The sequence below is a fragment of the Anser brachyrhynchus genome, assembly GCF_964034855.1.
Source record: "Anser brachyrhynchus genome assembly, chromosome: 3".
Taxonomy (NCBI): Eukaryota; Metazoa; Chordata; class Aves; order Anseriformes; family Anatidae; genus Anser; species Anser brachyrhynchus.
Genome location: NC_137696.1, coordinates 28,566,793 through 28,589,331, shown reverse-complemented (window position 1 = coordinate 28,589,331; position 22,539 = coordinate 28,566,793). Strand labels below are relative to the sequence as shown.

The 22,539-nt window shown below is 38.7% G+C and overlaps 1 protein-coding gene across 4 annotated transcripts in view; it reads left to right on the top strand.

Moving 5' to 3' along the window:
* Positions 1-22,539, top strand: part of PPP2R5A (protein phosphatase 2 regulatory subunit B'alpha) — a 44,801-nt gene that overhangs the window by 2,884 nt on the left and 19,378 nt on the right. For 3 of the 4 annotated variants that reach the window (XR_013948908.1, XM_080586303.1, XM_080586305.1), the window contains exons 2-3: positions 15,447-15,643; positions 20,774-20,875. Coding sequence is in view for 3 of the 4 variants with exons in the window: in XM_080586303.1 (XP_080442429.1) it covers positions 15,447-15,643; positions 20,774-20,875 (299 nt within the window). In the remaining variant the exon portion in view is untranslated. Of the gene's footprint in view, positions 1-9,743; positions 9,792-9,910; positions 9,999-15,446; positions 15,644-20,773; positions 20,876-22,539 lie in introns of those variants that run through there. The other variant, XM_080586304.1, reaches the window with a different exon arrangement.

Here is a 22,539-nt window from a genome sequence, read left to right as displayed (position 1 = left end):
TCTCCAGACTGGTAGCCAGCGTTCCCAGGGAGGGGCGGAAAAAGGAAAGTACAGTCATTACACTGGTGCCTAAGGGCCCTCAGCGTGCACTTAGGAAATTAGATTAAGAAGTTTTGCTTTTCCAGGTATCTTTAAGGGGCTAAGTGGGGGGTGTTTGAAGCCTGTATTGGGAGATTAGCATTTTGTAGATGAAGAAGCAGTTTGGTGTTACACTGCAGTAAAAATACTTAATTTGATTTATAGTTACTGTCTTGTTTGATCGCTTTCAAGACAATAACAAGTATTCTGAAACTCCCACATAGGTTTGTCAGGCTGGCCTGAAATACTTGTATTCCATTTTATTGCAAGGAAGGATGTTCCAGAAGAAAAAATAAAAACTAACCATTCACTTTATCAAACATCTTCCTGAGCAGATTTTTTCCCCTTTTATCTAGGGACTATTTTTTGTTTGTTTGTTTGTCACTAATAGGGCCAGATCAGATCGTGTAACACCCTTTCATACAGGTCCAAGTGGTATTGCTTGAAAGCCTGTAGAAAGATAACATACTTATTTATATATTTCTGGAGTTAATTGTGCTGCTGCTGGGATTACCAAAATTTCTGGATTTAGCTGAATATTCTGTCACTGCTAGGAAAAGACATGTTTCTGTGACTAGCAGGTGACAGTCCCAGATAGTGCATGGTCTTAGCTTTAGGGGTTTGGGTTTTGGGGGGACAGGGAGAAGTTGAGGGGGTGTAGCAGGATTGTGTGTTGATCATTAACAATTCAGATTATTTTTTCTGATATTATGCATCATCTTTAGATGAAAGCTTAGCAAAACCTAACTGATGTCAGGATACATAAAATAAATGAGGAACGTGCTCTTCAATTACGTTTCCTCTGTGTTTGTTATTCAGGAGAGTGTACACTTCACTGTAGTGCTTAAGCTGAATGTAAGCACTGTAGTGCTTAAGCAGTAGTGAAGACCAGAATAATTTAAAAAAAAAAAAAAAAAAAGGTGGTGGTGGGGGAAGTGTTAGACCTGTGTCAAGTTGAAGCTGTTTTTTCCCATCTCCTTTTCATTTTGTTACTTTGCAGTTTACTTAATACAAATCCTTTGAAAATTTGTAGCCAAAGTAGCATGCTGGTTAACAGCAGGATTTTATCACTTAGTGAACAGTCCTGGGAGTGTTGAGTTTAAAGAAATCTGATGAAGGAATTGCTATTTTAAAATTCTTAAGAAGTGGTCATTTTGTCTCAATAGCGAGTTGTTTTAAAACACTGTAATAGCCCGTGCAGTTACCTTCATTTCTGGAAAAAGAGAACCAACTTGACCTTGGGAGCCAGTCTGTCTAATTGCAATGAAACTACACATACGTGTTTCTGTGATCTTTTTGGTTGAAGAAGCAAGTGAAGATACAGGTGGAAAATGGTGACCAGATATGATGAAAGAAAAAAAAAATCTTATTCAAAGCAGCTTGTTGCTTTTATTTAGCACAGCTAATGTGGACTGTCAGGTTGTAAACCGAATGTACTTTTTTTCTGTTACCAGAGATGTCAAGTCCAGCTGGAATGAATAAACATTTCCTGATGTCTTTCTGTGATCTTCTCAATACTGAGCATCCATTTGGGAAGACGCTTGTCACTGCAGGCTTATTTCCTATAACATGCACAGAGCACAAAAATATTACAAGAAATTCTTAGTGTTCGTTTCCAAATGAAACTCTCCCCATAGAGAAAACTCTAGCTCTAACAGCAGAACAGCTGGAAACTGGTCCAAAAATCTGTCAACCGTAGACTAGAGATGGTTGTAAGAATCTCTGTGGGACTGCGAGTTACAGTGGTGAAGTATACTGGAATAAGACATTTCTAAAAAGACCTTCCAGTATGCAGTTTCGGCATCCAAATATGGGGTTCAAAACGGGTGTTATCAAAAGTATTTGCTTTATTTAAACCATCAAGTGACAGCCTGGATTTGACTGAGAACCAGGTGCTGCGTTCAAGCTAAGCTTTCATGAAAGCATTATAGGAAGGCCTAATAAGCTTGCTTATTGCTAAAATTTTAACCTTATTAGATCCAGCAGGGTCAGTTCAGACCTTAAACTTCAGATGCTTTGAATCATACAGTGTGTATTTCAGAGTGACAAAAATAAGCAGAGTTAAAAACAGCTGAGAGGAATTTTATTCATGCTAACATTAAGTTGCCTTTGCTCCAGAAAGGAAAATAGCCTTCAAAAATTTTAGAATGGTTTACTTTTACTACAGCCTTCATAAATATTTGTAAGTTAAATGACAGTTTTCTGTCGCTCAGATTTGCACTGTTTTGTTTTGTTTTTCTTAAATCCCTGATGATTCATTGTTATTTCCTCTTCTGTAGTCCCCTATCCTATACCTTTTGTATTCAACTTCACTTGCAACTATGACCTTCCCGGCTGATTTTTTTCCTTAACAGAGACAATCTTTATTTTTCAGATGAAAATGAGGATGTTCTATGAGGAATTTCCATTTAGCTTTTATGCATAGTCTCAACAGGGCACACAACGAAGTAGTCAAATCTTATGTTTAGTCGAGTTACAATGTTGAAAAATAGAGAACCTACAATATCTAAAGAAGACTTAAGAACTTTTTATTTTAATATTCTAATGTAGTTCCATGAAAAATGTACTGCTTAATTTTCTTCTATATTAAGGAACTGTTCCTAGTTTATGGAGTGGAACATTTGGTTTTTAATTCTTAACAAATTGACCTTTTTTTATCCTTAGACTTGAATTTTTGGTCTTAGAATATACTTCCATCAAGAGCAACTCCTAAATATAGAGCCTATTGACAGTCTTCACATGAACTTTTCTATTTAAATCTTTCACATCTTCTGTGTGCCAGCTTAGGATCAGATTTCTTTTTCCATATTCGTTGCTTTCTAGTTTAGTCAGATATTAGTTTTGCAGGTGCTGATTTTAATGGTAGTTGCTGTAGTAAATACAAGTGGAATTACTTACTGCTCTGGCTATCTGATCAAAAGAAGATTATATCAATCTGCAAAATTCTTTTTAATATCCACCTATCTTAAAATTATTTGGTGCTTTTGAAAAGGCACTGTACCAACAGCTCTGGACAGAGTAATGTTCTCTTTAAGCATAGAAGGGCTATGTGCAGTGTTATTATGAAGAAAGACATTTCCCTTCAGAAGGGTTTGACGTTGAGTTTGTGCCATTGTAATCCTGACTCCTGTTTTAATCCAGCAGGCTAAGACTATACATACAGGCTCATCACAGTGTGTGAACTCTGAAGGTTGGAACCACAGGCTAACGAGACCAGTAGGTAGTAAATAAAGTCTATTGTATAAAACTCCCTTGGCAAAATGCTCTTCTGGAAACTGGACCAACAGCGACAGCTTATTTTAACATCTGAATCATTGATTTTTATCAGAGAGTCACTGAGCTAGTTTCTCTTAAGTTTTGCTGAGCTCGCGGTCAGTCTCAGTGGTATACGTTTGACTTCAAGGCAGGACTCCTCTTAGTTAAGGTCGCCTACAATTTTCCTTCACAAGACCTTATTCTCAGCTGCTTACAGCATTGCTAAACAGTTTGGACTGAAGTTTTCCATGCCAAGTATGGACAGTTTTATTTGGAACTGTTCCTCAGGCTGATTTTCTGAGTTTCAGCAAAAACAGTTCAAACCGTTCCTAAGGCTAGAGTAAAAATGCATTATATGTTGTTGATATTAAAATAATAATAATGGTCTTGAGCTCTGACGTTTTCTGTACTTTGTAGCTTAGCTTATAGTTCTTGATGAAAATTAATCTAATGTGGTCCAAATTCTCGGATGTGCTCAGCAGCTTTTGTAGCTCGGTAGCAAGACTGATGATGATTCAGTACCTCCTGTGCTGCTCTGCAAGGAACCGCCTCTTTTGAGGCTGCTGTGCGTGGCTTTTCTTTGGTTTTCATGCACTATAATTAAGTGTATAGAAAGCTTGCAATATGTTTTTCTGAAAGCAGGAGCCCAGAAGTGTGTTACAGGTGGTGGGACGGTAAGAAGCGGTGGGCTGACAGGAGATGCAGGTGGGAAGAGAGGGCAGGAGGGTGTGCGGCTGGAGCCTGCTCCTTGCCGGTAGCTAAAAGTCCAGAATGTCAAAGGCTGGCTGTGAAACGTACTGGAAATGTTTCTTGCCATATCCTGTGCGAGTTTCTTCATGGCTTTTCATTGTGACCACGTTTTTTGAGACTTCCCCTGACTGTAAAGGTAAATCAGTCTTGAAATTTCATATGCGTGGGGTTTTTGCTTGCTATACCAGGAATTGATTGAAGACGAGTTGGTTCATCAAATGAGAGTCTTAACTCAAGAACGTAAAGATTAGAAGAACATACCTGCAGCTACCAGTCACTGGCTGCAGTGTGCGTGGGGCAAGGAGGGCTTCCCTGAACGTCGATGCAGAACGCCAGCTCGTAGCACTGCAGGGTAGTAGAGAGGGACAGCGTCTGGGCTGATCCGGGTGTCCCGTAGCCTGCTAAAGGAGTAGCTCGTATTGCTGCTGTGAATATGGTAAAGGGATTTCAGAAACAGATTGTGCTGTTGCGTTGCCTTGGCTGCCATTAGGAAAGGTTTTCTACCTTGTTCCTTGTCTCAAGTTCCCTCTCTTGGCTGTTGTTTCCCAATGGATAGTTTTTGTCAGCTTCCCATCCCCGAGTAATGTGAATTTTGCAGTGGAGCTGGGAGGTCGAGGTGCAAGTAATGACAAAAAGTAGATGTGTGTATACAACCCGGAACTGTGCTGCGAAAGGAAGGCTTTCTAATTCTGGTCAGTGATTTGTAAACTCCCAAGAATTAATAGCATTAAAGCTGCTCCCTACCATAGCAGGAATACTTTATGTTATACAAGTTTACTTTTTCAGATTGCTGATCAAAAGTAATCAGTACACCTGAGCCCATCGCACACTTGAAGAGTTGACAAGCTCTGGATAAAAGGGGTGGAAGTAGCACAGGGGATTTTCTCAGAAGAACTGGAAAAGGAGGAGGGGCGAGCGAGGAGGGCGATATAGCGTGGGCCAGGAAGGCAGATCCGAAGAAAAGCAGGAATAAAAAGTTAGAGCCATTTGTCTGACTGTGAAGGGGGAAACAGCTTTTTGTCTGCTGTTGCTGTACTTGAGAGCTGGCAGGGTGCATCGTTGCATAAGCAAGTAAAACTTTGGAAGTTTAAAAAAAATAATAAATTAAAAGCACAGCTTTTATCGTATTCATTTCTTCCCAAGTAAAATTTTATGGGAAAGCGGGGGGGAAATGGGTATTTTTTTAATTATTTTTTTTAAGTTCCAATGCAGCCTAGTTGGGTAAGGTTTTTGAAAACTGGATGATATTTCTAACAAAAAAAATCTATGCTTATTTAAAATATGGCGTAGGTGTAAACTTTTTGCAGTAGGACTGAAGTCCTGTTAAGCAGCATAAATTTTGGTCCCATCTGTATGTAACAGGAGGAAGTGATGAGAACTGCACGTAGGTTTTGAATCGCATATGTAAAATCAAATTGTGCATTTCAGCATTGTTGGTTTCTGAGGAAAACAAACACTTATTATACTTTTGAGAAGAAAAATTTAGAAGCAAATGTCAGAGTTCCCTGGAGAGACATGGTCTGGGTCCCACAGTACAGTCAGGAAGGACAAGGTTTGATAATTTACATTTGTGAGTATTTTCCCTTAGGAGAAGGAAGTGGGAGCAAAATAAACTCACTACATCAGAATGGTGTAAATAGAGTTTTAAAATAACTACAAGATTTTGCCAAATGGGAATACACTGAAGTGTAGGATCGCTCCTTCATTACTGAATGCTTGATGTTTACAATTTTTGTTAGAAAGAAAGTAACTGTTGATAGTTAAAAATGAAAAATAAAAGCTTTTTGAGCTTTTATGTATGCAACTAGATGCTTAGTTCAAGTGAGATGGACAAGGAGATCTTGCAAGTGCTTGAATATTTGTCTGCTCTAGACAATGATCTGTTCCCATTGAGGTCAGTGGCAGGTAAGTCACCGAATGCAGCAAAACCAGGATTTCACCTGTATTCCTAGTCTGATTTAAGCTTAGTTCTTCCCGCTATAATACTTAAGTCATGATTAAGTACCTTATTATTTTATTTGTCTGAGAAAACTTTGAAAACCAAGAAATATGACTTCAGCCAAATATTGAAGTGTACATTTATCCAAGGAATTACTCCAATACCTGTAACTTCCACCCCAATTTATGCAGGGATTCGAAGGATGAAATTTTACCTTGGCTTTTGAAGACCTAGATCACATGTTTCCTCTGGCACAGATTTCCTATTAAATTACTCCCCTATACATCCCCTTCACATGTTTAAAATAGCGTAAGTGCTAAATTAACTACAAAATGAGATTCTGTACTTCTGCGAAGTAATGTTTAACAGTTAGCCCTTGGTTTCCAATGAAAGATATTTTTGTATGGCACTCAACACTGATTTTGCCATATGAAAATTCAAAGAGCATTTCTGCAGTTTTTGGACAATAAAAACAAACTTGATTTGTAATGTTGACTTGTGTTTTCTAGTGTGATGCCAAACTGGAGCAACTTTAGCATTTAATTCAAAATTAATTTGTTAGATCAGGTGGGATCTTAAAATAACTAGGGAACAATATAAGCTAATAGGCTTTAAATAAAAATAAAAATCCTGCAATGGATCCATTTATGGCCTATTTCATTATCAGCAGTCACTGTTTATAAAAAACCACAGTTTCAGTCAGAGGTCTTGCATTCAAATTAATAAAAAAGGAGCTTATTCAGATAGCGAATACAATTTCTATCCTTACAAGCTTAAAAGGTGCAAATGAATTTGTTTCAGGCTCTGGTCTAGCAAGGTGTTTATGTTCTTAGGTGTTTGAGGATGTTTTTAATAGCGTGCTGTACGATGGTTGTTGAGCTGAAGTTTGCGTCTGTGTGGCACACAGCTTTGTCACTTGCTTTTAAGCCATCCTTATCCCTTGGTTCCCATATGAGTGGAGTGCTGCGGCTGTTTGAGGAGGGAGCAGCAGCAAACAGAGCTGCGCACGTTGCTTGGTTAATGCTGAGCCAGGAAGGTGTGAAACAGTTCCTTGAGTCTGCCTCTTCACAACCTCAAGGGTTTGTTTTGCATCTTCAAAATGAGGTGGGGAAATCTTAAATTCTATCCAACACTTAGATTTCAAGAAACAGCATTTAGTTAAAAGCAAATGTGTGTGTTTGGGGACAGGTAGAGTTAACATCTGGTCTAAAGCGGACAACAGCTCTGTTGTTTGGATGCAGCGTGTATTTCGGGGACCAGCAGCACCACGGAGGCAGTTCCCTGCAATCTTTCTGATTCCACGGGCCGAGAGGCTTGGTCCCTGGTCCTGTTCCCTTTCTGTAGGGTCCTGCTGGTGGTTGGTTTTCCCACACATTGTCGTGCAGTGAGCTACCAGGAGCCTATCTGTGGGTGCTTCTGGCTTGTGGCTAATAGAAAGTAATTGTGAGTTAGTAGGCTTTTAAGAGAGGACTTCTTTATATACCCAGGGCTTTACCTTGATCTTTATTTGCCCTCCTCTTTTTAAGAGGACTTTTTGAAAGCTCATATGTTTTACCATAACAAAAGGCTTTGTTACATCTGTATGTAACAAAAGCTATTTATTCTCGCTTTCTCTTTGGGAAAGCAGTTCACATTACCAAGCCTTTGTGATTTAAAGTTAAAGGTTGCCATCTGTCCCATCTTTGTATCTCCAGAATAACAATTTCCCATTCCAAAAGTGAATTACTTACCCCTCTTCCCCAGTTTAATGATCTGGCTGCGCGCGTTAATTCTGTGATGGGATTTATCAGCCTTAAATTTATCCCTATCTTCCTTAAAGAAGCAGGCTTCCTATTTTAAATTAATTTAAGATCAGTATTACATAATAATCATGAGCCGTTCCACCTTCATGAAGCCAGTGAAACCATTATTTGGGCTTGCATGCAGGAGAGAATGCTGAACTCCTAGAGCCTCTGGTTACATTCAAGATGGGCCTGTCCTGGCGTATGATCAGTCGTCACCACTGCTTGATGGTTTTTAAATGAAGACAGCAAATGTAGTATCAGCGTATGCCAAAAACATAAGCGAATGCACTGGGGAGCATAATAGTTGGCTTACTGGTGGAAGAAAGCTTTTTTGAATTCAAGAGGAGTAGCATAATTGTTCTTTGAAAATATACAACTGCACAAACTGAAATTTCTTTTATAGTAAGATTTCTTTTAGAATTTCTTTTATAATAAATTCATTATATCATTCTGAACAAAGCTTGCCTACAGGTAGCCATATGCAAAGCTCAGCATCTTGGTGCTTTCTGTTAAAAGCAGCGTAACCATGTCCTGTCATCGGACAACATATATATATATATTGTTTTTTCTCCTCGGAATTTTTGTTGCATGTAACTGAGTTTCAGTTCTGAGCTGTCAGTGGTGCTCTTGAGGAAACGTTAGTAGGGTTCGTGATGTACATTTTGTCAAAGATGACTGCAGGGTGTTTAATGTTCCCATTCGACTCGTTGGCATGGTGTTTGTTTTTGTAGTTTTTTTTTCTTTTGTTTAGGAAATGAGTAGGGCTTTATTTCTTCTTTTTGAGAAAGTTGTGGGAGAAATAAGGTGAATTGTGTCAGGTCTGGTCACGAGTCTTGCTGTTCTTTTAACTTTTTGAGGACTAAGAGTGTAATTTGCATTACTTTTTGCATCTGTCTTCACGTTGTCTTCTGTAATTAACCGGTAGGAAATAAGGCTATTAAATATGAAAGCACTTCAGCTGGGTACTTTCTTATTGTCTGAAGTGTTTTGGTTGAGTCAAATTCTCATTAAAATCAAGGGATTTAACGTGGTAGGAGCTCTTAGCCATATGAGATTATAAGAATGCTTGGAAGATGACAGAAACAATTTAGATAAGAAAGACACTTTTAGCTTACCATCAGTCCAAGGAGTCATGTCAGAGAAAATTTGTGACAGATGTTGTTGGATCAGCGTAGGCTTTTCAGATTTTCTGGACTGATTTGTTAAGGTCAACTGCTGGCCACATGGACTGGCAGACGAGCCTTACTGAACAAACAATATCTGGTATTGGACAGGACATAGCTTTGGAGAAGTGCTTTTAGTAAACAACTTTAAAATTCTCTATAGCCTAGAATATGTAGCTATCTTTGTAAACCACAACAGAGTATGTGAATAAAAATCGTCATAGATTGTGTCCTTATTTAGTTTTACTTCTTGTGTGAGACTCTTTAAATTCTTTTTTTGCCCTGGCATGTATCAAGGAGTTAATCTTAAATTCACAATATTCTAATGAGCAAAACTTGTGATTTCTTAGCTATTTCAAAAGAAAATGGAGATTTACTTGGATGGTGGTGTGATTTTTTTTTTTTTTTTAGCAGTTCGGTTGCTTTTTTGCAATTTTAATTTGATTTTGCACAACTGGTTGGAGGAAGGTATGCATTAAATTGGATAAAACGCGTGCTGTGGGGACAGTTGAGCAAGCAGGGTGTTGCAGTGTATTTTTAATTTACTGCTCCGGTGGATCAGTAGTGTAAGTCCTGCCTGGTGAGCATCAGCAGAAGAGTTTGACTGGAAGGAGAAGTTCAGCTCATTGCCTTGATTGCTCCTTTGCGGGCCTTTGGATTTCTGAAATAGGGAGGTTGTGGCTGTCCATATGAGCATGCAGATCCCAGACAGGATTGACCACTGTGCTTTCTGTACCTTTAGTTCTGTGCCAAGTCTTTTTTTTTTTTTGGCCATCTCCCATATGTGGTATGGACTTCCTTGTAACATCGTGTTTGAGAATGGTATTCTGCTTAGTTGTCTTCCAAACCTCCCTCAAGAATAAACCTCCTTCTGCATAGGGAGCTGGCTAATTTCTAAGACGCATGATGTTCTGTCTGACTCCCTTATCTGTCTTGCAAAGTCTGGGCTCTGTTTAGTGAAAACATGCAGAGAAACTTACTCAGCCCTTTCCAGAAATCCAGCAAGAGACGTAGGCTTCAGGACCACAGGTAATTCAAATATATATGCTGTTCAACTCTGAATAGGGGAAAAAAAAGGGCAAAAAAAAAAAAACAAAACACAACAGAAGCAAATAATCAAACAAACCCCCGTAAGTCTGATAAGAAATGGCACTTATTCCTTAGGCAGTATTTTTTTTTCTGTATGGGGGGCAAAAAAAAGAAAATACTGGTGATGAGATTCCTTGGATACCTAACATGCTGCGTAATTACTGGTCTGAGTGGCCTCACCAGTTTCAGCTGGGCTGCTGAGCTACCAAAAGCTGGAAATGGGGAAACTTCTCTTACAGATGTAAGGAGTTACTGCAGGAAAGTTTTAGACTATTGGAATAGCCAAGTATACAATGAGATTTTATACAGGGGCTGCATCTTTCTTTAAAAAGGAGCTTAAAGTCGCTTTCCAGAAGAAGAAGGAAAAAAATGGAAATCAACTAGTTAATGTATAATTAGGATTTTTCAGTTACCTCATACCTGTGAAGCTGGAGGATACGGTTACAAATGAGCTAATGAACTATCTAAACAACTTGCTGCAGCTGAAAGAGGAGTTTCTGCTCCCACCACTAACCTTGTGCCAGACCTGATGATCATCAGGCCCCTCCAGAAGCCATCTAACCTCACTAATATGGCCATGTTATTGAGTTAAAGCAGCTCGCAGAAGGGGCTGACAAGTTGCAGAGCCGGTGTTGAGGGATGGATGTGACTGGGAGCAGGGGAGGGGAAGGGAGGAATAAATGACAAGGGAGTAGAAGGGCAAGAGACCTCTTTCCTCTTTGTCAGCCAACCATTGTGCTGCCTGCCAAGCTGCAGACACAGACTTCTGAGAACCTGGAAGGATATTGTGTCTCGTCTCGTAACATCAACTGCATCAAAACTCGATTTTTTAACAGTGCCTCCTTACCAGGTCTGTGGCACAAACACTGACCCTTTCAGGTGCTTCAGGAGATTGCAATGACAGTGTACACAAGAACTGCACAGAACAAAAATAAAATTTAAAATGAGGTTAGGCAGGTTTCCTTATGCTTGACTTGCGTAGGCTAGGCCAGAGATTCAACAGTGTTGATATTCAAACGATGTGAAGAAAAAAAAAGCAAGTATGATGTCTCATGGTACCTGTGCTTGTCTCTTTGTGTCAGTGTTAGGGCTTCATTCTGTGCTAGCAGACCCCACTGCCATCGAGTGCAGCTGCATGTAGCACAGTAAATATTGGAAACCTGTTACAAATGTTTGAGAGGGTTTGTTTTGCACTGGCAGGGAAAGTAAGGTTTTCTGAATTTCCAGTTTGTGAAGGGAGTTCTGATTCTTTGACTTTCCAGTTGAGAGGGGAGTTCCGGGGACTTGGATTCTGCTTTCTGCTGAAGCGAGGATTGTGTTGTGTTCCCTGGCTTTGCACAGGAGGTCCTGGATAAACAGTTCTGTTGAGAAAGGAGAAGCATCTTTCTTTTCCTTCCAGGAGAAATGCCTGTGAACGTGAGATAAATACAGTGTGGGAAGATGTCAATGCAGTCCCCTGGCTGGTGGTATGGCGGTGTCTGTCTCTATAGTTATATACTCATGAGGTAGCTCAGACTGTAAAATTTCTTTCCCTATCTATATTTTGGTTGGGTCCTCCCTGAAAAAAAATATCATATTTTAACTCAGTGCTCCATGTTCAGGCTTGGACTGATAACCTGGTAAGTATTAAAGCATTTGATTTCGAGACCAATCTGTACAATCATGCAGCCTTAATGTTTAGTAACTTCTGCTCAGGAGGAGCTTGTGAGTCCACTTGTTTGTAATTTTTTATCCTTTGATATTATGGCTACTGTATGTAATGATTAGGCTTTTGTAAACAGTAGTAGTAGTAGTCTGTTGAGAATTTGAGTACCATGAAGCGCAAGGATCAAATGAACTATTTTAATCAGTTACAAACATATTTTACCATCTATTGTGCAGATGACCAGAGGCAATGACAATCCTTAGAAAGAGTGATGGTTAAAATGGATCTTAATTTACAATGTTTTTTTGGTATTGGACACAACTTTTTGTCTTTAGGATTTCCTACTGTCATATCTGATTATGAACTGGCTCTCTGTGGTTGCCTGAAGTGTCATTAGGACCTTCCCAGGGACCCCAGGTCAACTGACAAACAGCCCTCAAACGGATGTAACGGTGGATTTAAAGAGTTTCCTAAGACGTGCCTCTGTTGAGCAGCCTCTAGAAAATAAAGCTGAGCCAATTGGATTTTGATCACCTGAGCAGACAACATACAGACCATTTTCTATTATTTTTTTTAAAGTGACTTTTCCAACAACATACAGCAATTTAGGGACAGGTGGTTAATAGAATTCAATCTTTGGTGTTTTGTTTTGTTTTCCACTTGAAAGTACAACCTGTCCCTAGGGTTATTTTCTTGAAGCATCCACTGCCTACTTTGAACCTGTGTTACCTTCTGTGGCCCTTCTGGTATTTAGGGTAAGCAGTTACCATGAACTTCAGATGCGTGGAATAAATCTTGATAGAAGTTAAATTAAAACTTGTTTAAAAATCATGCCACAGGTTAAACTACTAAAGCTTAAAGCTCTGGTATTGATGCAATAATGTTGGCACAGTTTATTTTGTTCATAGAGCTGGAATAAACTATTGCAATATGATTTTACTGCAACGTAGGGTTGTCCAGCTTTTGTTGTGCTGGGAAAATTAGATGTAGTTAAAGACAAGGCTTTAAGAAGCCAAGAATGCTATCTGACATGAATTTCCCCAAAGCAGGTGGTGGTTTTCATGGCACCTGTCCCAGCATTCCTGGGATACAGGTGCCATGTGTCAGGCAGGGGCTGAGCACACGAGAGGTAATGCGGATGCCGCAGGACTAGTCCTCTTGTTACCTTCCTTACAGTTTTCATCTCTTGCACGTGTCGTTATTTCACGATTTCCCCTTGTCATTGTGAGTAATGGATGCATGTGTAGAAGAAAATACTTTGTATGGCTTGGCTTTGAATGGTGCAAGTAACAAAACTGATTTATGGGCAGGCTTTTCATTTAGGAAGATGTCTAATTGAGATAGATCAGATTGCTAATGAAAGGGACTGGTGATGCGTGGCCGGAGAGATACGATCTCTATGACTCTGATGTTGAAATTAAAGTGGCTAACACCAGGATTCCTTTGATGTTCTAGGGAAGGTAATAAGCGATTTGATGATTTCTTCTGAATTCTGCTTGCTTGATTTCAACTTTGTTTTAACAAGTTTGTTTTAACCACTATGAGGAGAATTCAGACGACGTCAGCTGCTTTCTAAAACTTAAAATTTTGGTTAATGAAACTTGATTTAATCGAACATCAGCCAAAGGTGCTGTATTTGCTGCACCTCACTACTGGGCTTTGCTAAGGTGGAGCACGGTCAGGCTTTCAGTGGGCAGAAGTAAGAGCGGATCTGAGCCCTGCGTGCGGACGGCTGGCAGCGCGAGGTTAGCGTCGGGGGAAGCTGTGCGTCCTGGGGCAGTTCCGCCAGCGAGGCTTTGGGGATGTTACCCGCAGCGTGTCACTGTTATTGCTTTGTTGCCATGGTACAGGTCTTACTCATGCAACCCGCTGCCGAGTATTAGAAGAGCTGAGCTGAAATGTTATGTAACTTACAAATGTTTTTACAGCTGACGTTCATTATTTTGCAGGGTGTAACGATTCACGGCTTTGGTATCGTGCGATTTGTAGATAGCTGAGCAAAAATAAGCATCTTACGGCATCTGCATTCAAAAGAAAAATGGTTAGAATTGCAGAATTAGCATTCAGTAGTACAGATCGCTCTTTATGAGGGAATAATAACCTCCGGCTTTCTCAAAAGCCCGCTGAAGTTGTTATGCTCAGTTAATAAGATGTTAACTGTCAGATGGCAAAAGGGAGTGCAATGCAATACAGTATTCTGGTGTTTGGACTTCCAGGGCACGGCGAGCAGTTGGGATTACAGTGGAGGCATTTCAGGCCATTTTAGCAATTACTTTTTTGCTTGTATGGAAATGCAAGAATTCTGTCAGATCATTACTGAATGCTAAAACCCCTGTTGTTGTTCTGGCCACTAAGTGGGAGGTGCTTTGGTAAGAAACTTGAGCAACTGGCTTCGTCAAAGAATGTCAGAGTTGTTAAATTTACAAACTTAAAGTTTGCTTATTTAGAATACTCCTAAAACAATAAAGAGAAGTGTGAGACCTTTCTGTGTTTTGTTCAACCTTTAAACTGAGAGTTAGGATTTTCAACATGCAGTGTTACAAGGCCCTGTTCCTTTCCTTGTTGTGCTAATTTCCTTCTGAGGAAGCGGCAGCGTTAATGTAAATGCTGCAGGGAATTAATGAAGCTAAGGGATTAGGTAGTCTGGCTATAGACAGGTCTTGAAAGTTTTATAGGGAGAAAGCATTCCTTAGTCCCAGATGAAACTGGGAATAAAAATTTTTCAGCAGAACAGGTGAAATCCCAAGTGACTGATAGAAGAGCTGATACTATTGCTGGAGTGACTAAGAACCCCAATGAGCAAAGCAAAAAAGCAAACAAAGGGCACTTGGGTTCTCAGCGTATATCTAGGCAGTATGACATTTATCGGATTTCGTAGTTAAAACCACAGCTGCTTTTGCTGTGATCCTGCAACTTCCGAACGGTTATAATATTTTCAGGATGTATTATATTTTTGAAGTATACAGTACTCAATAATCCATCTGCTGTAGAGCTAGTGTGAAATACTAATGGAGGAATTCTGCTTATCTACTACTAGAGAAACTGCACCATGAAATGATGATGCAGAGTCATAGACAAACACATTGTCCTAGCGGGCCAAAAATGCTGGAAAGCCTGACGTGACTAAGATCATGATAAATTATTTAAACCAAAGCATGAACATTCAGGATTAATCCTTTTGAAATATTGGAGTTGATTCTTAAGAGAAACGTCCATCACATGGTATCAAAAGTATGTGAGGTATGTTGCATCGTGGTTTAAATAAAAGAAAAAAAAAAGACAAAGTTCCTTCAAAGCAGATTTTACAGCTTTTAAGCAGGTTATATAATAAAGGATTAGGGAACAGAATGAGACAAATCGGATGAATGAAAGGTTAGTATGATGCACTGCTTGTGTATGTGACTTTTGGTGAGGGCGAGTTGGTACTTACTAATGTCTGTGTATCTCAAATAAAATGAATTCACTTATTTTCCGTATATACAACTACAACCTTATATTTATTCACTATTTCTGTGAAATACAAGTTTCAAATAGTGATTTTTTTTTCATTCTAGCATACTTAAACAGATCCATTCAGTATCTTTCCGTTTTTACAGTATTGTCTATTAATTTGTTGGTCCTGCATTATACCATTCCTCAGTTACAGATCTGACACATTATGCGAATTTTAGTCAACAGAACAGATTTAGCAATCCTGAGTTCGCTTGTATGGGCTTAGGTGTTTTTTTTATTTCCTTTTACAGATGCCACCTCCAATGAACAGCAAGATCTCTTTTGTCAGAAGTTGCAGCAGTGTTGTATACTCTTTGACTTCATGGACTCTGTTTCAGACCTGAAAAGCAAGGAAATTAAAAGAGCAACACTGAATGAACTGGTTGAATATGTTTCAACAAATCGTGGAGTGATTGTTGAATCAGCTTATGCTGACATAGTGAAAATGGTAAGTAGAATCTGGAATGGAACGTTCATGTGATATTTTAAATTTGAATAAAATATCCTAAATGAATCAGTTTACAATTGTAATGGCACCTAACTCAGAATTGCTGTTGTTTTTTTTTCTGCTTATAAAATATAATATCATTTGTTAATGATATCTTGGCTTACAGGCTTGCAAAGAAAAAAAAAACACGCTACTTGTGTGTTATAATTATTAGCTGAAATATGATACTTTCAGGGTAATTAAAATGAAAGAACTGGTGTACTGCAGATGCTTGCATTCTGGATAAGCTTTGAAGTCATTCTCATTCAGAAAATGGAAATATTTCAGTGCTACCTGTTTTTGTTTCTTTAAGAATGGCAGTGGAATGACAGCGTAAGGTCTTCTGGTAAAGATTCTTGTGGGTGCTAGTGTCAACAGAAAGGTTTATCAGTGTAAGAAAACGACTGTGCTTTGTAAATACGTGGTGTGGTTGTTTGTTACTGTTTGGGCCTTAGAGAGCTGTGCTGGATTAGTCTAAGTGGTCTTCTCGAGTTGTAAACCACAGAATGACTTGTACCATGCAATTTCTACAAATGGTTTGTTGAATAAGCAACAAAATATGTGGCCGTATCTGCTGACTTTCCCAGATTTTAATATGCATTTTCAAATGCTACAGAAGTGCTGTTTTACATATAACTACTACTCCACGTGCAGGGAACATAGCTGAAGGACTATTAAAATACTTCAGAATGTTTTCGAAACTGATTTGTCTAGATATTTGAAATGTAAAAATAATGTTAGTCCCCTTGCATTGAGGCTAACAGTTGTCTAAACGTTGGTTAAGTTTACGTATGCACAATGCTGACTTTGAAAGTAGCTATCGGGTGGGTAAGCAGACTTAAGCATGTGGCCTGCAACTTTTTATGGTTTTCTATACACGGAAATCTTTTTTCCTTCAGTGTTGTTTTTATCTGTTTGTTATATTTTTTTCTTTCTAAGAACACTAATATAAACTAGTGTAGAAATTATACTGTTATACTGAAGAACTAAGATATATTGAAACACTTCTAATAATTTTGTCTGTTTCACCAGATGCTTTCTAATCTTCACAAAAGATTTAGGAGGCTTCTGTTGTTTATTTATTTATTTTAAAGGAGATGTGTTTCCTTACTAAGTGTTTTTTTACCCAACAATATAGAGGACAGAGTCTGTCCACCTATTCCTCAGCTTTTTTTCCCCCACTGCTGGTGGCAACAAGCCTGAATCCTTGTAGTATTTTCTTACTCTGTGTGTCCTCTGTAGCATCCTGTTCAAAGAAAGAGTATACTAACTAGCCTACCATACTTGTTGAAGGGTGAAGAGATTTTCTTTTATGTTGGAGCTGCTTCCTTTTCTTGGAGATATGGTGTTAAGCTGTTCTTTTGAGGATGTTGTTGTTGTTGTGCAAATGATTGGGCTCTGGATGCTTATTTTTCTTTCCAACAACCTTCCATCTCCTTTTCTCCTTTAAAATGACAGAAAATGTAGAAGGCCTTAAATACTCAATGAGAGCTTTTCCAGAGCTTGAGACAAAAGATCCCTCCAAGCCTGAACAGTATTTCTAGTCTCCCTGGCAACTGGCAGCAGCAAAGGTCTTTGCTATGAATTAGGACTAAGTACCAGCTTTCAGAAAGAGCTCTGGATGGGTCTCTCCCTTCAAACAACACGTGTGTCAGGTTTGAGGCCTTTCTTTGTAGCTTCTATGAGTTGTAGAACTTTTCCTTTTTTTAATTTATTTTTCAGATTTTTTTTCTCTTCAGTGTTAGTGTATTAAAAGAAAAGGCATTTGATTTTATTTTTTTTTCCCAGAGTTTGAAGGATAGTGTTTTTGAGGCAAAAAAAAAGTAGAAATCAGCCTTAGTGAATCCTAACTACCATGGCTGGTTGTAAAGGATGAACGGGCCACAGCAATCTCCTTAGAAAAGCCAGAGTGGCCTTGGTGGCAGAAACAGAGCTAATTTCTTTCCAAAGCCCCTTGTCTTTCCCTACGCCTGGGACCCCTTTCCTGCAGCTTGCAGAGGAAGCAGCACAGTTTCATTGGAATCGCCTGTGTCTTGGGGAGGCAAAGTCAACAATCCCTTACAGATATCAAGAGGAAACAAATTGTTGTTGCTGAGCAGTGCATAGGCAAGGTGTGTGCAGGTGAGGAGGTCTCCTAGCCTTCCTTCCCTTCGCGTGGTCTCTGATGCCATGATAGCTGCTGAGCCAAAACCACGCAGTCATGCCTCCTGTAACTGTCCCTGCTCTGCTTGGATCCCGAGGTAGGCAGCACTGGTTGAAATGACGCTAGTGTATTTTCAGGCCATCAAGGATGGAATAAGATTATAAAAATATCTTTGTTTAGATGTGCAGGATTATTTTTTGGTGTACTAGGCAACCTGATTTTTCTGTAATTCCATTGCCAAAGTCTTTTTGTGTTAAGAACCGAGGAAGAGTTTTGCTTACAAATAGTTTTGAAGGGGTAGCACAAAGGGCTGTGCACCTCCTTTCTAGGTCATCCAAAATCAGCAGTTCCTCAGTCTGGAAATTGTCTATTGAAAGTACTCCGAAGCTAACAGCAAATTAGGGGTTGGCATTACAAGTCTTTTAAAAGTTTTAAAACCTCCTGGGAACCTCGAAAGCTATAGCCTGTACCAGGTTCGGCAGAAATGTTCCTCCAGTTCACATTGCTCCTCCGTCTCCTTTTGCCTGCCAACCTCCCCTCATTTCCCACCAGCATTTAGAAATCTAATGTCAGTGAGGTTATGCTAGTAGATTGCATGAGCTGTGTATTCAGAATTTCAGAAGACACCAGGTATCCCTGTCTGCATGCTAAGAAATCAGGATTGATTCTAGTATCTCTCCAAATGTTTAGCTTCCTTGGGAAGTGTACAGATAATAGGGCACTCCTTTCTATTAAAAACTAATTTAAAAAATGCTGTATCTTAATACTTTAACTGATACATTTTCAGATGTCACTTTACAAACGTTTCTAAGACTTAGGAAGCTAATGCTGAGTTTCTCTGGAAACTGATCCAGCTGCAAAAGCCTGTAAAAATCTGTTATGATTTGTACGTCTCACATCACTGTTTTGGGATAAGACCTCCCCCTTACAAATGAAAAGGGGTGTTTTAAAGAATATGAGAGGATATGCAGAAGAGTTTGCCCATTGAACAGCAATGAGGGTTTTAACCCAAACCACGTTTTGATCAATATCATTAGCAAGACATTAGTAGAAGAAGCAGATGAAACTGGTAGCAAAATTATTTTAACCATAATGAATTCATTGAAGCAGTTCTTTAGCGGAGACTGGTTAGTACAAAAATTGTATACAGTTGTTCTAAGATTTTCTAGAGAAAGAGACTGATAGTGCTAGTAGAGGTATGGAATACTCTGGAAGTCATAAAATTAGTTTTTGAAAGATCTGGCAGAGAGAACTGCTGTTTTTCTGCTACAGAAATATGTGTGGTAGTTTAATACCTTTGTTTTGGACTACGAACTTTGACTGGATCAGTTCAGCAAGATGCATCTAGAAATAAAAGGATGTATTGTCAAGAGATGTTACCAGAAGACTTGTAAGCAGATGTAGGGTAGCCTCAGTAGGGGACAGATTTGTATGTTGAATATTTTTTGTGGATCTTTTCTTGCATACCTAATAAGAGTAGACATTATCAAGTAACAGAACCAAGGCTTGGTCCTTGGCTTTTAATAAAATGCAAATTCTCTCAAACTCCTGTTTTTCCCCTCCTTCCTCCAGCCAATTTTACTTGTGTCCTGTTATGTTTGCAACACCAAACAACTGCAATGCTGCTTCTGCTGTTCAGAAAACTAGGAGATCGTGCTCTAATGGCCATCCACACAGAACATCATCGCCCTTCTAGTCTAGAGCAGCAGTACCTGCAGCTTTAACGTGCCCAGCAGGTCACAGGGACGGGGCATAGAATGGAGGGCATGGGAGGAACTGAAAAGTGAGTTCATGCAGTAGCTTTAAGTCTTGTTTAATGAAGAAGCTGATTCGGCTATGCAAAGCCAGCTGGGTGACTTCAGGATCTTTTCAAGCCCTCTTGCAGGATCCTTCCAGCACCTTGGAGACTCCGTGGAAGCTGTGCAGTAGCGTTTGCTGCGAACTGTCAAACAGCCTTTCTTTTGTGCTTAGCAGGGTTGGATGGTTAGCAGCTATTTGAAACAGGCTTGATCGAAGAGGCTAATGTGCTTGAAAGTTAATTGGAAAAATTGGGTTAAACGTGTTCCTGAGAGAACAGTAGAAAATGCAGAAATGAAGTTAACTTCATGTTCTCTATTGTTCGTGTTAAAGAGATTTAAAATCCAGTGTGTTGCATCTGGCAGATGACATGACATTTATTTTTCTTTTGACATGTGAAAGATGGGTCTGCTATCCAGACTTGCATATACTTCAAAAATCCCCTTTAAATTCACTCTTTTGAAATTGATTTGATATGACTATTTTGCTACTGAATTACTTTGATTACCATTTTTCTGTGTGTTTTTTTTTTTCTCCTAAGCTACTCTGTGGTTAGATCAAAAGGTTACAATTGTTACGTAAGTTTGACTTCCCCAAACCTTGAAATATCTTGAAATGACGGAAGATGAAAAACTGTAAACAGTTCTTCATCTCTTTCTTACAAGTAAAGAACACCTTGAAATGAAGTTAAGTGAAGAACTCTAAAATTAGACATATTTTGGGATTGTCTGTCTTACATGTGAAGAGATCTGTTTAAATCACAATTGGTTAGTCATGCTGTATTTGATGGCTTATATAAAACTTCAGCTCTTGATGTCATATAGTTTAAAAAAAAAGTTTTATTAAGGAGGAAACAAAATGTTCTTTTAACTTTAATGGCTCTGGAGAAAAACATTAGATATGACAATATCTAACAGCAAATCTGTGAAACAATGAAGCCAAAAATTAATTTATTGTTATTTTCATTAGCCTGCTTCATGCTTTTCTCTATTTGAATTCAGGGCTTTTAAAAAATATAAAGAAAAAGATTTATTTTTTTTTATTAGCTGGTGTCATTTCATGTACTTTTAGGATAAAAGCAATACCTTGCTCAGTGTGCTCTGTGGAAGAATAAAAAGTAATACAATTAAACTTCTTTTTTTTTGTTACAGATTAGTTCTAATATTTTCAGAACACTTCCACCTAGCGATAACCCAGATTTTGATCCAGAAGAAGATGAGCCAACTCTTGAAGCCTCATGGCCCCACATACAGGTGTGTGATTCCTTTATTTTCAAATCATCTTGTAAGGCAAGAACCGGGAATGCATACTTGAGTAGTTTTTTGCCTTTGATATGAACTTCAGAATTGATCTTTACGAGTATAAGTAAGTTTCTGTGCTCATAAGGGAAAAAAGTGGTTGTTTTTCTTGCATGTATAAATATGGCAGAATGTAAGCGTTCCAAATTGCTTAAATGCTCTTTTGTTTTGTTTTTGTTTTAAATAGAGGGATTGCGTTGTTGAAGTGTGGTGTGTGTATATATGTCTTAAAATCGTGTGGGTATTTTAGGTAATTATGTTCTTTATTTAAGAGATTGTTTTCTGTACTTGAGCAATTTTTGTATGATTTCAATGAAATATAAGCAGATGTTAGCAATTCAGTTTCTTGTGACAATAACAAAAATGGAGCAATAGCCTTTATTTGTCTTTTGAGCAAGAAATAGATATCTCCTCATTCTTCCCACCCTCTTCCCTCCCTCTGTGCAAAAACTTTACAATATAGGCGTTGTTGTTTGGTAACAGTTGGTTAGTTATTCTATTGTTGCGCTCCTGTACCAATCTCGTGATTTTTATAGCGTTGCTGTATCAATCACGTGATTGACTTGCACTACTGATGAATTTTTCTCAATAAACTGTTAAAAGTTGAGCAATCCTAAGTCACTTGTAATCATCCAAGTTCATATCTCAGGTTATTTATTGCTGAATTTGTAAAAGTAGTATCTGTTAAATAAAATTTATCGTGCAGCAACTCCTAATAGTGGGTAGAAGAGTAATAGGTGCTGCATATCTGTATACCATCTGCTCCCCTCTCTCAGGGGAGTTGGGATGCTACTCTGTCCTCATAATACCACATGGACATATATGTCCCTGTGTATCAATGATATAATATAATCAAGACATGCTGTTATTAAAGCCTGGACTTCTAATACTGGATATTTACACTTCCATGTTCAGGATAGTATTTCAGACTTAAACCAAGTAAGAAACAAGATATCACAAAAAATAGCTGTGCAGGCTAAAGGCTGTGATAATAATTAGCTCATGGATGTCTGAGTCTAATTTGTAGGAGAAATGGCTATGCCTCAAATAATGGCGAGGCTTGATTGGGCAGGGGGAGGTCTGCATAAGGGCTATGCAAATGTCTCTTATGGTCGGTAGAGGCATCATCACCTGACTTCAAGATGCCTGTCTCTCAGGAGTAAAACTTGTAAATGTTTTCTCAGTTCACTTTAGGACATAAGTAAACTATAGTTCTTTTTATAGAAAAACGCTTGTGGTTTCTGTGACCGCTTCACTTTGTGCTTTATGCTTGTCTAAGAGAAATTGAAAGAGTATTATGTGTTATTATTTGAAATTTTATTTTCAGTGTTTGTCTTTTTCTAAATGAGTTTTGGCCGGGCTGCCTGATTATTGATCGTGGATTTCCTTCTCCTGTGTCAGTTATTCATCCTGTCCTTGGAATAGATTTGCTCACTGCAGCACAGTGACAACAGTTTGTGTTTTCCTGTCCTTTCTTTTACATTTTGTGTGCCCACAACTGGATGGTAGAGTGCAAAATTCTGATCTGTCACATAGCCAATTTTCTGGGAGGGGGAAGAAGAACAAATCTGAATCTCTACTGTTCTTTGTTCTGTTGAATCTGTTGACGCTTCTCTATA